We start from the raw sequence: 16,720 nt of genomic DNA, 5'->3' as shown, positions 1-16,720 counted from the left end.
TTCTACTTTATCCATTCATAGGCCCCCCTTTACATTCATTATAGCATTTATGTCTTTTGCTTTCTCAGTTCCTCATTTTTGGCAGAAACTTGTCAGAAACTTGTCTGCTATATTTTTCAAAGATCCAATTTTTGCTTTGTTGATTTCCTATATTGTAATACCTTCGATTCTATTTCATTCACTTCTGCTCTTGTTTTTTTATTACCTCTTCAATTTAATTTAGGTTTATTCTGTCATTATTTTTCTAACTCTTAAGATAGACACATGGCCCACTAATTTCAAGGCCTTCTTCTACTCAGATTTGAAGCTAAAAATTTCTCAAGGATTAAAAATGTGAGAGAATTTTCACTTTTGCTGCATCCCACAGGTCTTTTTGTATAGAGTTTTCATTATCATTCAGTAACTTTCCATTGTGGTTTTTTTTTTCATTGTGGGTTTAATTTAGAAGTTTGTCTTTTAATTTCTTACTTATCCTTGTATTACTAAATTTTAACTCAATTACATATTAGCAAGAGTTCCTGGTCTACATGGACCTATTCTTTGAAATTTACTGAGGACTTATTGCCTGATACTTGAATCAATTATAAATGCTTCATCTGGATTGAGGAAAACATATGTCTTCTCTAATTCTTGGTTGCAGCGTTATGTATATATCCATTAGCTCTAGGTTATCAATTGTGTTATCCAGAGTTCCTATATCTTTTCTGAGTTATTGCCTGCTTGACCCATCAAAAACCAAGGACATCTGTGGAAAGCTACTCCTGCCATGTCAGATTTATCATGTCATCCTTGTGGTTCTGCCACTGTTGGGGTCATATATTTTGAGGTTATTTGTTAGATGCCTGTATGTTAAAACTGCCACATCTTGATAAGTTGAATTTTTTACCACTATAGTGACCTTTTTCATCTCCATTTAAATTTTTTATCTTAAGGTCAATTTTATTCCACATTAATATGTTTTATTTTTATTACATTTTGCTTTTTCATCCTTTTAACTTCGTAAATAGCACATAGATTTTTAAAATGTAATCTTTCAAGTTTATCTTTCACTTGACTTTAGTCCATTTACTCTTTTTTGATATATTTATGTGTAGTTCTGTCATCTTAAATTATTCTTTCAATTTGAACCCAATTTGTTTTCCAACCTTACTTAAAAAAAAATACATCTGCATTCTCCTCTCAGGAACAACACAGCATTCTTTTCTTTGCTTTGTTCTTCTCCATATGTTGATATTATCTTTATTTTTTTTTCTTTCATGTGTCTCATTGGAGTATAACATACATACAGTAACAGGTACACTTTAAAGACTTTTCACACAGGCATCCACCCATGTTACCACAACCTGGATCAAGAAATAAAACGTTGTAGGTCGTGGTACAGAAGCCAGATGATTGTTTTGTGCTCCTTCCCGCTAACACACCGCAAAAGACTCCCATCATGATGAACTCCTGTCACCAGAGGTGACTCCTGCCTGTATTTAACTTCATGTAAGTGGAATCTTCCAGTATGTTCTCTCTTTGTGTCAGGCTTCTTCTGCACAATTTGATGTTTTTGATATTTAGTCTTGATGTTGTGTTTACCAGTATTTTATTATTTTTTATTGCTGAGCAATGTTTCATAAATATACACCACGATATTTTTAAACTATTCTCTTCTTGATGGGTATCTGGATTGTTTCCAGTCTGGGGTTATTTTATCATTTCGATTGGAATTTTTTTTTGCCTTTGATATTCTTAAATTTCAGCAAGGCATGTATATATATTTTCTTCCTTCCCTCTCTTCTTTGGCTTTCTATGACCTCTTTAAGTATAAACTTTATCATCTCTTTTTAATATTAGGAAATTTATTTCCATATTTCTTCAAGTATCTATTTTCATTTTTATTCTTTCCCATTTCTGAGAATCCTGCCATCCAGATATGAGCACTTCTTCTATCCTCCACATCTCCTAGTTTTTAATAATTTAATTTTCTATTTCCTACTTACTGCTGTTTTCATTCTCACACTCCCTCAATCTTGTTTTCTGACTCATTAATTCGTAACGCAGCTGGATCCATTCTACTATTTGTCTGACCTGTTGCAGTCTTTCAGCTTTCATATTTATCATACATATTTTCTTGTGCCTTTTTTATGTTTTATCATTTGGGTCTTATATTTTAAATTTCTTCTCTCTTTCAATGTATTGATTTGGCTAATTTAAAATCCTTGGTTCATCTGTTTTAATATTTCTGCTTCTTTTGGAAAATGTACTTCCAGCATGCTATTCTCCTTTTGAAGTGGTTGTATTCCTCAAAGGTCTTGTTATTCTGCCGGTGAGCTCACTTCCCCTGGGAACATCAGGCAAACACTCACAGTGAAAGGCCATCCCCTCGTCTGTAGGAGGCCCAGGCAGCTCAAGGGGTGGAGAGCGGAGAGTCCAGGGCGCGCGTCCACCGCAGTCAGTCCCTCCCCCTCCAAACACCACCCCTGGCTGGGGAGAAGCAGCATCAGGAAGAGACACTTCTGCGACCGCAGCGCCTTGGGCTGGGGGCCGGATGGAGGTCAGGAAGCTCCACCTGCTTTCTCAGCTCCTCCCCAGCACAGGGGTCTGGACTTTCTGCTGCCCCGAGTTTGCTCACGGGCGCTCCGGGACCAGAGACCTGGGCGGCCTGGGGCAGCACTGCCTCTCTCAGGGCCACGGCTGGTGGAACAAGAGCGGATCCCCTGCTGTCCCTGCTGGGCTGTCTCCTGCCCGCGACCGAAGATAGAGCCGCCCACTACACACAGGATTTCCAGTGGCTCCCCCGTGGCACCACGGTTTCCTCACCATTCTCTCTTTCCATCCTGGGAGTGGATCTGCGGGGAGGGGCCAGCAGCCCTGACAGTTCAGCATCTTGGTTAACACCAGCCCCGTCTCCTTAACAACTTCACATCTTTAAATCATACAGAACAAATGCCATACACATTGGATCCACCAGTTTTGACTCTGATTCTGTACACTTAAGGCTGCCCCATTTGAGTCAAAATTCAAAACCACTGTGCAGAAGCTGCAGGATTATCCTCACCTTGCAGATGGAACTGTGCATTATCAGCTATGGACAGGAAATAACATGTGAAAGATTTAAAGTGACACAATCACAGACTTCACTCCCTACTGCAACGGTACCAGTGGAATAAGCATTTTCCCCAATTCTTATTAAGTCTAACTATTAAAAGCTTCCTCTCGGCCATGACCACTGGCCCCTCCTCTCTCTCTGTGCAAAGCAGTGTCACATTTATTTCAGTCGAAGTCAGGTTCTCACAGTGCCTGCTGCTGCCAAATGTGGGCAGTAAGGGCCCGGAACTGGAAGGAAGCTGACAGGTTATCTGTTCATTTGTGCTTTTTACACAGCATGGATGATGCAAACGGGCTTCTGTTTTTTCCACACTGCGGGAGTTGCTGCTTATGTAATTTTCAGAATTTAAGTTTCTATTTGCAAAAAGCTGATACCTACATCCTACCTCTCAGAAAGAGTATCATAAATAAGACTCCTATAAGCAATGGGTCTTGAAAGTTTGGACTAGAATCTTTGTTTCATGTTTGTGCTGGTCATATTTTTAAATCATACCTAAAATACTGGGGTTTTATTCTTTCTCTACTGAATTAAAAAAAATTCTGAAGGTTTTTAAGTGTTTTTATATGATGCTTTTCACTATCATTCTTTCCATCCATCCATCCATTCATTCAAGCAAATAAATAAAAACTGAACACCCACTTTGTGAGGCATTGTGAGAGGCAGGGAATTACAAGTTCAGTCAGAAGTCATGTTCTTAAGCAGATGTGGGAACAATGACTGTATGCAAATGAGCATAATACAAGGGGAAAAGGGCTAAGTTAGATCAAAACGTTTTTTTTAAAAACTACTGAAATTGGTGTGGAAACTCAAAGAATAAAGACTTCCCTGCCAGCTGGGGAATCTGACACAACTTCATGGGCGAGGTGACATTTGACCTTGGCCTTTCAAGACAGGCAGGAATGGAAACGTGAAGGTGGGTGGAGACACACTGGTGGAGAAAGTTTAAGAATTAGATCAAAGAGACAGGTGAAGAAAGGCACGGAGAAGCAAGCCAGAGAATGCAAAGAAGGGGAAAGGTGAGCTGAGAATAAGGTCCGACAAGGACCCATGTCCTCTAACCTCCAGCCATCTTTGTTTCTAATAATAGGGAGCCAGGCAAGGATTAACCACAAAAGCAAACAAGAGGAAGTTCAAAGTTGCAGGAAATCTTAAAAGCTCTTAGTGTAACATATGTACATATTTGAAATAAAGGTTAAAGGTACATTTTTTTTTAATTTTTCAATTAATTTTAAATGAATCAACCAATTTTAGTTTTATCACTGAGAATGCCAACCACTCTGTCCTCACAGCCACATTTCTCTAAGATAAGCGGGTGGGTTCTGACAGCGGAGGCTTTTACGTCACGGGGATAAACTCACACTGGGAAGTCATCTTACTTTATTAGCTAGTTCCAGTTCTAAATGCAACTACAACTAATCACAAAGTCTAAATGCAGACTGAATACACTCAATAAGCATCTAATCTCTTTCTTACTTTTAACTTGGGAATATAACACTTACCTCCAACTACATCATGTTAAATCAACTACGATGTTGGTCGGTGGGGCAGAGACTGGTGGCTGCCTCATTGAACCCCCTCGTCCCTTCCTGACCAGCAGAGGCCTGTGACTCAATGTGGCAGTGAGCCCAGCTGAAGGACTACAGTTCTTCGCCTCCCTTGCAGCCACAAGTGACCAGGTGACTGTGCTCTGTCCAAGCACGTAAGGGCACGTTGTTTGAGTGCTCTTTAGGGAAGGCTCCTTAAAGGGCAACAGACAGCTAGGGGAGTGCTGTTCCTTCTAGACGTCCACATGGTAACTTGCTGAAGGGAGAATGCATCAATAAAGGAGCGGCACTTGACTCCCTGAGGACACTGTCAGGCAATGACCGCCTCCGCAAGGGGCTTCCTGGATGTGAAAAGAACACACACACAAAAACAGAAGAAAGAAAATGGAGCTCTGCTCTTACTGAAGCCACTATTATTCTGGACTTTCTACTGTGCAATCATGGCTCTTTCTAACATGTTACATAAAAGGTAACTTTCAACCAGGGATCACACCCATGAACTGATTTTTCACAATCCAATCTTCACGATCATCAGAAAACGATTAAAAATAGTTTTCCATTTAAAAATCTGTCTCTTCCCAGGGTAAGCCAACGGGAGAATGTTCTGTTAGAGTATCTGAGGAAGTCATGTTTTCAGAATTTGCCCAGAATGGCAGGCAATCTGCCACCAGAACACCAAGTGTAGCTGCCCAGATGAACAAACCAAATGGGACCCGGGGTCCGAAGGCTCAGCTGGGGGCAGAGGTAAGGCACAGGGGGAGACACACCGAGGAAGGAGAATTGCAGGAAAGCATCTTCCCCTTGGAGTCTGCATTAAAACACATATATTTCTCTTGGCTTTCATGGGAAATTTATTGAATGTTACCATATGGATCTTTCATGAAACATCGCTTTAAAAGAGTAGGTTTTTTTGAAACTCATTTCCCAAATGCAGAAGGAGCAAAGAAAACACGAAGACGAACGTCGCTGGGAACATTTAAAACAGGACCACGCTGAGCTGCTCGTGTCTCGCCGCCAAACCCCGGAAGCCCAGGTCCTGGCAGTCTGCCGTGCGTCCCGAGCCTCGGCCCAGCATACTCTGCCTTGGGCCCCGCTGACTTGTTACTTGAGTTTTACAAGGGATTTCCTGTGTTGAATAACTTTTGACTCAAGAAGAATAAACTCTTAAGTTCCCCAAAACTAAGCTGCCTAGTTCACAGAAATAATGACCTTTCACCACCATCCTTTCCCGGAACTCCTTGGATCGCACAGGTCAACAATAGGGCTTAAGAGAAAAATGCTCCCTAACTGACAGTCTTTAAGCTAAGGTTTTCTTTTGGCCACTAAGGTTGTAATTTCTTGTATTTTCCATTTTCACAATTCTAATGGAGAAAGAGCAATATTTCACCAACGACGTTCAGTCAAGACAACCTGACAAGCCAAAGAATAAAACGCACCAAGTCACCGGGTGTGTTCAGCGCCCCTGCACACAGTGCTCTGCAAGACTCAGGTTCCCCCAAACGCGTCGGCGTCTGTGCCGTTAGCGAGTGCAGGCCTGCGGCCCCACACCGCCACCAGAAACCGGCCAGCCTTCTGGAATGTGAGAGCCTTGTTCAGACAATGAAACTCACCTTCTAGCACATTCCCTGCTTCCTAAAGGGAGAAGAGAGTTTCAGAGACACAGAAGAGTTAATGTTTAAATGAAAGAGAGAGAAATTTTTGAGAACTTTTTAGGAATAACTAATCAGTGATGACATCTAAGGGACAGTCAACTATGTACCAGGTACTGTGCCCAGCTTCACAAAGCAGGTTTCCCGATCCCCAGTTTCACCGGGAGAAGCGGCCTGGAGGCTGCGTCAGGTCCCCACCGGTGTGCACGGTGAGGCCACACGAGCCCTGAGCCCCCCACCTTTAGCCGCTCTCCTGTGCTCTCTGGCTCCCTGGCAGGCCTGTAGGCACACCTGGGGCAGCAGGGGCGGGAATGCTAATCATTCTTACGCAACAATCTGCCAAACCTGAGAACTACCACGGGTCAAGCAGCAGATCTCGGGAAACAGGGGGCAGACAAGGTGCAACCACCAAGAGTCACGATGGAAAATTACTGCAGATGATGAGCATATTTAACACTACGAAGGAAAACTGGTGACCTGCAGTTAAATGGGCAAATTCTATTTTTCACTCCATTATTTACAGAATACCAAAGAAAAGTACATCCAGCTCTTCATTTTTGAAAGTGATTTTAGGAAGAGTGGGGACAGTTTCCAGTGAGGCCAGCTAACTACTCCACTTGTCTCTTCTGTTTTCAAAACCAGCGCTGCCTCCTCCCGCAAGCTGCTCGGGGTCCTAAACACAGACGCCAGAGGATGAATGTCTGCATGTTCACGCACTGCGTAGCCTTTGAGTTCATCCCCAGCACAGACACACACACACACCAAGCAACCAAAAAGGCCAGGAAATGGGAAACCTGGAGACCATGAGGCATGAACCAGTTCCCTACACCTGCTTTCTGGATCTCTGCCTAAACCAGGGATGTGTGAAAGAAAGAACACTTGACTAGCACTCAAGAGACCCAGATTCCATTTCTGATTTCATCATCATTAAATAACTGAGTGATGTCAAGTCATTTTCATGTTCCAGGCAGTTTTCTGTAAAGTTGGGGGATTAATCAGTGGTTCTCATTTTGTGAGCGTACAGATCACCTGGCAAGTCTGCTAACAATTTCAGACGCAGGCTGAAGACCATGTTTCCATGTGCATTTCAACAAGCATCCCTGGGACTCTGGTGCTGCTGGGTCCCCCAGGCAGTGCCACGGCAGGCCAGTCACCTCAGGGATCTTCTGCTTAGCAGCTTCCCCACTGGCTTCCTGGACACAATTCGAAGAGACACAGATAAGAAGGAGAGGCGTCAAGGACCCGGAACACCACATGCCCCTGCGGAGCACGTCCCTGGACACCGGCAGATACAAGTGCATGTTCTCCTGACGCCATGGCCCTCCTCCCCCTTTCAGGGAGCCAGTCCTTCTGGGCTTCCACAGGCGTCATCCCTGAGCGATTCTGGCTGCCAGGGTGCAAATCCTGCAGTGGTACTACCTTGAACTGCTAGGGAAGACAATCAGTTACTATTCCTTCTGATTCCAAAGACATGAGGCAAAGCAAACCCTGAAATGTGAATCAATCAATGAACCAAAATATGGGTAGTGGTCATTTCCGTGAAAAGACTCAATTCTTGTAGAATAATGGAGGTTATCTATAAGATCCAAACACAAAGACAGGAATTTCAATGAGGAAAAAACAGGCAGGGAGGGAGGGCAGCATAGCACGGTGGTTAAAAAAAACCTCAGCCATTACTCTGGGCTCCAGTCTCAACTTCACTCTTTACCAGTCACAACCGATCACCGAGCTGCTTCGTTCACTCACCTCTAACGCAGGAATAATGGTAGTATTTTAGGGGAAAACAGATCAAACAATAAACATCCTGAGACTAGCGCCTGTGACACAGAAAGGGATCTTTCAACGGAAGTTACAGAAATCATCTAATTATTCATCAGTGAGGGCTTACAAGGTGATACCAGGAAAATGAAATAGGATCTAAGCAACCAGGAGAAAAGGGAGAAATAATTCCCAAGATTCCTGCTTGTACTTTTTCAGAATACTGCCACGTCCACTGCTTCAGATTAACTTGGGCTGCCCAGAAACTTCCAAACTTTCTAGATCTATTTTTCAGATCTCTAATCATAACTCTCGGACACTGTAAATTTACCTGGTTCTATTTCAATACTTAACATATATTTTGTCCTCATGCTTTTAGCTTAAATAATGTCCCATGGCTTATTTTATTAATGATGGCAATTTGCTAACAGCATTTAATAAAGGAAGTTTTTTTCTCGTTAACTGTAATTCAATTGGAAAGCTTCTTCCTAAATAATGAGTGTGTATGTGCGTGGGGGGGGTGTGTATACAGGTGTGTATATAGACACGCATATGTGTATACATTTCAGCTTTTGTTTTTCTTTTCTTAGACATAATTTTCTCTCCTTATTTTCAAGTGTTGGGAAAACTGCTGGAAATGATTAGTACTCGAGCTGATTCTAAGTTCCGAGCTCAGAGCTACATGTTAGTTGAGAGTCACATCAGGAGGCCTCGGCAGCACTGTTCCTGCCAGATTTTTCACGTTCTTGTTCTTCACGATGCTCTGAGCTGAGGCAGAATTTGAACGTAGGCCTATGTGACCATAAACTCTATTTCTTCCTTTTTTATTACACAGCATTTCAGAAGTTGAAAGGTGAAAATAATAAAATATAACATGTTTATGTATCATATGGAAAGGAGTTAATATCACTAAAAATTGCCCAAAGAAGTTACTCACAAAATTATGCACATTTACTACAAATATCCCTTCACTGATGTGAATGCTTTGAAAAACAAGGATTTGTATTGACAAGAGCCAAATTTCATGTAAAATACTTTTTTAAAAAAGGAAATCAGAACATAGTATCTTTCTTCTATTCCTAAAATTTATATTCATGAGATTGATAAAAGCCTGCAAGCAGCAATTATTGGCCAATTTTCAGTCACTAGAAATATCTTATTTTATTAAATAACTGATAAATATGATTTTTACAAAGCACATTGCATAGAAAAAGGTAAGAATGTTCATGTTCCCAGGACCTTCTGTGCCCTCTGTCGCACAGGCTTATGAGCACGTCTTCGGGGAACAGGTCTGCACAGGGCGCGCTCCAAGGGTGGCTCACCTGTCCGGTGGCCGCGGCTTCAGGGCGGAGGATTGCAGGGCGCTCATGAAGAGTTGAGTTGCTGCACGAGGTTTTCAAGACATTTCAAATAATAGGTGTTTAGAGGAGTTTCTTCTGAGTCTGAGAAAGCTGAGATAGAAAAATAAGGGTACAGAAGAGCAATTTTACTAAACTCAGTCCTGCACTAAAGAGTAGACACACATACACAAGCACACATGAATGGGACTTACATAACTCGAAGTTCTTTTAAATTCTTGATGTACTAGTATTATAAGAATATTTACAAATCGAATATTTAAAACATTACAAATTAAAAAATTAAGAAGTTATAGAATTTATTTTTCACTAATGTTTTAGCCAGAGTATAAACAAAAAGCAACACACCGCCACAACGGACACTACTGCCTACAATCCCACGGGAGCGTCTCACTCTTCTATGCACCCCGCTCCCAACACGTAAACTGTTATTCACTACCTCCGGAAACTCATGGTCACAGCTAGAAACAAACCCAAAATAAAACCCCCAAGCCCCACAACCAAACCACTTACGAAAAATCAGACTGAAAAAACAAATTAAAAACCAACAGGTAAGGAACAGTACAGGAAAGACACAGTTCAGTGTGTTAATATAAAACATGTTCAGAGAATAATGCTCACTGAAAACTGGTCTCACTTAAAATGAAAAATGCACTCTGAGAAGAGAACCCTGCCTCATATCTTGGCCACATCACAGGGCCGAGTGGACGCAGGGTCAATGGGATCTACTCTTGGAGGACTGTGTATTTCAAATCCCCGATGTTAGATCAAAGTTTCTCGTTTAAGGTCAGTTCTAACTGGGCCCAGTTCTTACCACCTCAGATCACACTTTAGCACAGTGGTAGCCACTGGCAAAGGAAACCTAGTATAAGAGAAAAATGACTTGGAGAAAGATCACTGACATGTTTTAAGAAACTGCAGTATCTCCAACCTGCATCTATTAGAACGTTTTATTATTTAAAAAATGTTACAGTGAAAACATGGACCACACGGTGGCATGTTTTACAACGCTTCGGCAAAAAGGCTCCTCAAACGTCAGTGTGAAAACGTCAGTGTAGGACGCTGCCATCTTGCTGTGAACTGTCCAGATACTTCAGTCATCAGAGAATTCGGTGAACAGCTTCCAAGTTTAACTATAATCTATTTAATCATAAAACTTACTTTTCTTTGCTATGGAATATGCTTCATCCACTCTTCTTTTTATTGATGGATTTTTCAAAGTTGTTTTTGCCTAGAGATAATACAGAACAATCCACTAATTAGATTTCTTCCCACGCGTTTAAGCATCAGGATAGCGCAGTACTGCTGTATCCTGCCCGTTGACCACGGCATCGAGCAGGACACTATACGACAGAACAGTGTCGCCACAGAATGAGACTCTACGACCCCCACCATTGCCTGCACCCTTCCCATCCAACTTGATTCTTCCTCTGCTGTCCCGTGTTCTTTCTTCCCTCCCCTTCACCCCTTCTCCCCTAATCTCTATTTGCTATTTTAAATTTTGCAATCTCAGTTTCAGTATTTCATTACTTCCTCCAATCTCAGATTTCAGACCAAAGATATCCAATATTGTCAGTCTGTCAGTTGTCCAACAAGTATTTACTGAGTGACTCCAAAATGCCAAATCCTGTGCTAAGCCCTGGGGATACAGGAGAAGACGCAACAGGAGCTTTTTTTTTTTTTTTTTCCTGATTTATAGGGGAGATTTATTTGAAGAAATAGGACAACATACAAAAACTACATAAAGTTTAATTTCCACTCACACAGTGACAAACTTGATACAATGCATAATAGAAAAAACTGTTAAAATTCAGAATGCACAAAGTACTGCAGTTTGATCACTAAGTCAAATTTGTTAATAAGCTAACTTCACAGAACAGCTTTGTGTCAGCCAAGGCCACAAATACCGTGTACGACATACCTGAACTGACAGATCAACATGTTAACAACACACTACTAGCAGTGCAAGCTGGGGGCCCCTGGTGCCAGAAACAAGGGCAGTGGGAGAGCAAAACTAGTCCTCAGTAGTCCCCTCCCTGACTGTCACTGAGGCGCCCTCCGGCCAGCACACAGCGTTGATCTCCAAGCCAGGGGCGGTGGCAGAGCACAGCACAGACCGGGCACAGTCAGCTGGGTGAGCACTACTCAGGGGTGGCCGTCTCTCCTAGAACTGTCACTTGGCCGCTGTCTAATCACCGGGTGCACACAGGCATTCTCCCCACAGTGAGATGTCTGCAATGAGGGAGAAGACCAGGGGCCAGAGAAAGAGTAGGTGCACGTCTCCCTGCCGGCCGGCATCCCAGGCCAACCCGGTGGGGCAGCTGACCTAGAACTGAGCTGACTTCAAATCTCAGCGGTGGCACGGACGAGAAAAAGGGGGCCCCACAACTGGATAAAACTTCAGTTTGGTTTCAAACTGCGTGTTTCCTTGACATATCTTTTAGAAGCAACAACCTATGCTAACATTGCACTAATGTGGCAAATCAAGTTATATTAAGCAGGGAAAATTCACTCAAAAGAGAGACACTCTTCTGAACTGAGACATGTCCTACTGAAATGATTAAATGAAAGATTTCAACTGATGGTTTACTAGTTGTACGAAGGCACAAAGGCAACATGGGTCTGTGACTTGGGTCCTTCCTTGCCGATACTCCTCTGACGTCCCGAGAAGCTTGGTGTTTGCCCCCAGGGATGACAACAATTTTAGAAACTGACCTTTTGGTAATTGTGAATCAGAGCCCAAAGCGCAGCTGCTCCAATCCTCTGAGCATTTTGATTTTCACTTTCCAGACAGGCAGCTAGCACACTAATGATTTTTTCTAATAATAAACACATTAAAAAAATAAAGTTCAGTCCCAGACATTGCACTGTATTCGTATCTTGGACTAGTTAGATACCCATCAGAACACACACATAAGGTTGGCAAAAACAATCTTTAATACCATGTGGTGCGTGGGAGGACAACCTTGAAACAAATCATTTTCACAACAGGCATAGAACCCTCAGGGAAGCCATGGCTGCTTAATTTTTTGGGCCCTAATTCAACAAAGGCACATTCATTTAAAGACAACAATAGTGCAGAAACAAGCAATTACACAATGAGTTATATTAATGAGCCGTTCAATTATAGCGCACATTTTCACGTGCAGGAAAATCGGATTTGCTCTTATGATAAATTATGAAGACTCGTGTACAAACATATCGGTAGCATGGGTTATACTATAAAACAATAATCAAGAAATATTGTATTAGGTAAGCCTTTTAAGAAAGGACTAAACATTTTAAAGGAATGTGTATGTGTGTGTGAAGAAAAAGGCAGAACAAGACACAAGATATGCCCCCAGTTTTGCAAAGCCAGCCGGAGTATGAAATCAAGACTTGCAGATCACCTGCAGCAGCCGGCTCGTTTTAAAGAAGCAGAGAAGGCTAGCCCCAGGGAGGCTGTCCGGGAGGCTGGGGGTTTCAGAACAGTACGTGAACCTATTTTATTACTTAACTGTACGCATCACCAAATTCTATCAAATTTCCCTCTAAAATGTGTGATTTTAAGGGTGCAACACTTGTTACCGGGAACCGTCTCTGTAAGCAGTGACCACCCCTCACGCCTGGTGAACGCACCGAATTAAACCGTAACCCAGTTGAGGGCAGAGCCTGTGTTCCTGTTCACGGGTGAATGTTCCAACCACAGTGCAAGTTTATTGTAGGGGCTCAATAAACACTAGTTGGATGAAAGATTCCATAATTAAAACAAAAATGCTGTTTAAATGATCCTATTTACACTTCCTAAAACCCTTCCCTGCATTCCCAGCAATTCAATCACTGTTACCAGAAAAACAGAAACATGACTGCACACAAAAGAATGTATATGGGGTCCTCTCCATTCACCTGGAAAGCTCTGCTTCATAGAAAAACATCTCTAAGAAAAGATTAAGTAAAAAAAAGTGAAAGAAACAGAGAAGTAACATATCTGGAGCATCTACCATGGACCTAAACAGTGCTGGGCCCTTTAAGTTCATAAACTGACTTCTACCAAAATCAAGAAAAGGAGGGACTATTTTAAAGATGAAGAAACTGGACCAGAGGAGCTGCCCCGGGTGATGCTGGAGTGAGCACACGGCCTTGGAAGCCAGCACCAAGCACGTGGGGGATTAGAGCCCACATCTTTTTTTTTCATGGTAACACAATGTCTCCTTATAAAACTCTCTCCCTATAAAATTCACACACTCCTCACAGAAGCAGCACGTGGCTGCAGAAACAGATCTTTCTGTTCCTCTCTTTCTATTTCAGAATCTTCTGAATCCTCACCAGTCCTCGCCTCCATCTGTCCTGTGTCTCAGAGCACGAAGTGCCCTGCGGTCTTGGGTCTGAACTCTCCTGCCTGCTCAGGGCCTCTCAGCCACCAGCATCGCTGGGTGCTCACTAGGGACGGGCGCGGTCCTAGCTGCTGCGGATAAACATGAACAGGAGAGACAAACCTCCTGCCCTGTAAGAGCCTGTGTGCTCGTGTGGGCAGACCAGCAGCACACAGGTACACACCGAGCACACACAGTGCATCCAAGAAGGGAGACAGCGTGGGCGGAGGCAGGATGAAGGGCGTGGGGGTCACAACTTGGATGGGTTGGTCTGGAAAGGCTCCACTGACAAGGAGTTTACTTCGAGATGCAGGACTCTGGGGCCAGCAGGGAGAGACAGGGAGTGAGGGGGCCCCCTCTGCGCTACCTCCTGGGTCCAGCGTGTCCCTCAGTGAGGTGACCTGTTAATGCTTAGAGACCCTCGGCAGTTCCCCAGGGGGTGGGTCACGCCCGATTCCTTCCTACAGCCTCTGCCTCCCACAGGGCCTCGCATGTGGTGAGTGCTCAAGAAACACCTGGAAAATTACCTGTAAAACTATTTGTGTTTTCATCTAAATGGACCCACACATATAAATGGATGCACATGTCCGTGTGGTGTACAGTGTGAATACTGACCATTAGCCAGGATCTTGGGCTTATTCGCAGGACTGAAGCAAATGTTATGAAAAATCAGAAGAGGCACGTAAGGGCTGCTCTTATGCTTGTATCTGCTCATCTCCGTCAGTAAGTCCAAACAGCCGTCCAGCCTCAGGATCATTTGCTGCCCATCTTCTCCAAATGACATATTCAGGAGTAACTTCAACCAGAGAACGGTCAGATTGCTGAGATGTTTACTTCCTCCCTTTGGCAATGTGAGAGAGAGAAAGTTCTGTAAGAAGTTATTCTGTGGACAAACAGAGAGAACGTTATTTTCTTCTTGAGTCTTCCATTATTTTCCTAGTCCCTTTGAGACCAATTAACTCACACTCTGCTCCTCTTGTTCCCAACTTTAATTCCTCCTTCCTCCCAACGCCTTCTAAATACTCCATCCACACTGTTTCCGGGTATATGTGAAAAAGTTAAGAAGCACAAAATAGTGCTCAAGTTTTAATTCTTACTAATTCTTTCCTGATGATGGACAAAGTAACTATAGTCAACTCTTGATTATTTAGGATTGATAACTCCGTTTGGGAATTACTTCAGGCTTCTTGAGTTTCCTCTTTCTGTTTCCCTTCTGGCAATTTTGCTACTCATTAAAAGCTATCCTGATGGGGGAGAAAGAAACAAAACCCAGATCAGTCTTGGACACCGGTTAACAATGTCGGTCGTGCCGAGGATATCTGAATCTTTATAGCTGTAAGTGTTTAAAAAAAAATCTATGGGTACATATGATACTCACTTTACCCCAGCTATTTATCATTACGGATGATTTGTCACTGCTAAGTGTCATTCCAGTAAACTTACAGATGAGAAAGTGCCATTACTTAAACTGTAAGAGTCATTACAGCCTCCAAATAAAACCCCACTCAAAAAAACCACACCAAACCCCTCACTACATGAAAGACAATAACCTATCGTCTAGAATAAGCTACATGCAAAAAAGGAAAAAAAGCATACAGTATTGTATCAAGAAGCCGCCCAGGACAGTATGGGGACCACAGTTAGATGGGCATTTGGACCAGGGCGCAGAAATATGATCACCTGGCTTTCACAACTGTCCAGAACATCTATCTCATCTTTCTCCTTGTCTAACAATCTACTCTGGCTTATTTCTTGGGTTCCCTTACACCTAAATCAAGACTTTGGCTTGAATCTACAAAACACATTAAACACTTTTACTTTTAAGGACTCTGAGTGTAAGAATGAAATGAGCTACAGAATATTAGCAGCACCACCCAAGTGACAAGTAAACTGTAAACTGCATCCCGCTGCCGTCGCCACCACTCACTCCTGCCTCCCCTCTCAGCCCAAATTAATGCTTTCTAGAGTCATCACGTTCCTTCCCCATTCAGCTACATTCTGCCACGGTCTTGGAGATCTGGGGCTGACAACAGTAACAAATACATGGCAGTGCTTTAAACTGTAAATATGCTATGGGCTTTCATGCTTTTTGCTGGGCCTAAAGATGCTTTCAGACAATTTCCTACACCAGGGAGGATGCAAAGAAACATGCTATGGTAGAGAGAAAACAAATATTTTAGAATCTTAGCTGTATAACGGCATTAGCTACATTCTCGAATAACTTGAGATGAGTTATGGGAGGTGTAACTCAGTGTTAAAGAGAATAAGCGTCCAGCTCAGTCACACATCAGATCCAAGGTTAGCGCTCATATTCCATTTGGGAGTTCCTATTTTGCTTCTTACCAAGGTGCTCTCTGTAAGAGAGCGGCAGAAAGCAGTCTGTGCTCCCACATGTGTGGAAAGACGGTACCCACAAACATCCAGTTCAGAATGACTTTATACACCCCCCCCCCGACACACGGAGCAAATACCCAGCCACGTGCTGCTGAATAAACTGCTGAGGTGAGAGCAGTGGGTCCCTGTTTGCACCTTCTGCCATTCTGCACCGTGTGAATACCCTCACCAAGGCTGATTTCAGGACGCCCCCATCATGTCAGCTGGCTGGCAAAATTCCTGAAAATTAGCAACAACACTCAGGAGCCAACATGAGTTCCCTCCAGCATACCACTGAAAAGGACCTTTCTTTAATGACTGCTGCTTATTTAGAAACTGGACTCAAAGGGTGGGGATTTTTGGGGAGAGTGGGGTTGGAGGGATGACATAGTAGAGAAAAAGGAGACTCAATTCTTATGAATGGTTTCAACTTTTGTAATTTATCTTGGCCTTCATGTAAATGGAACAGCAGCACTCAAATCACTATGTGCTAGTAACAGATGATCTGATCATACTCGTATTTTAAGGGCTGTTACAAATGAGGGATTCTGTTTATACATAGTCTAACCGAACGTGCGTACTAGATTTTGTT

At 42.9% G+C, this 16,720-nt stretch overlaps 1 protein-coding gene across 6 annotated transcripts in view; it reads right to left on the bottom strand.

Annotated features, from left to right (window-relative positions):
* Window positions 1-9,180: 9,180 nt before the first annotated feature.
* RTTN (rotatin) overlaps window positions 9,181-16,720 on the bottom strand; it is a 113,019-nt gene continuing 105,479 nt past the window's right edge. For 5 of the 6 annotated variants that reach the window (XM_072952117.1, XM_072952118.1, XM_072952120.1 and 2 more), the window contains 4 exons: window positions 14,371-14,638; window positions 12,119-12,222; window positions 10,565-10,634; window positions 9,181-9,496 (listed from right to left, as the gene is read on the bottom strand). In XM_072952117.1, the coding sequence (XP_072808218.1) occupies window positions 9,411-9,496; window positions 10,565-10,634; window positions 12,119-12,222; window positions 14,371-14,638 (528 nt within the window). In that variant the 3' untranslated portion in view covers window positions 9,181-9,410. The remainder of the gene's footprint in view (window positions 9,497-10,564; window positions 10,635-12,118; window positions 12,223-14,370; window positions 14,639-16,720) is intronic. The other variant, XM_072952119.1, reaches the window with a different exon arrangement.

Source organism: Vicugna pacos, chromosome 30 (assembly GCF_048564905.1).
Source record: "Vicugna pacos chromosome 30, VicPac4, whole genome shotgun sequence".
In the NCBI taxonomy this organism is placed as follows: Eukaryota; Metazoa; Chordata; class Mammalia; order Artiodactyla; family Camelidae; genus Vicugna; species Vicugna pacos.
The sequence above is the reverse complement of the archived record's forward strand: the minus strand, read 5'-3'. Positions and strand labels throughout refer to the sequence as shown.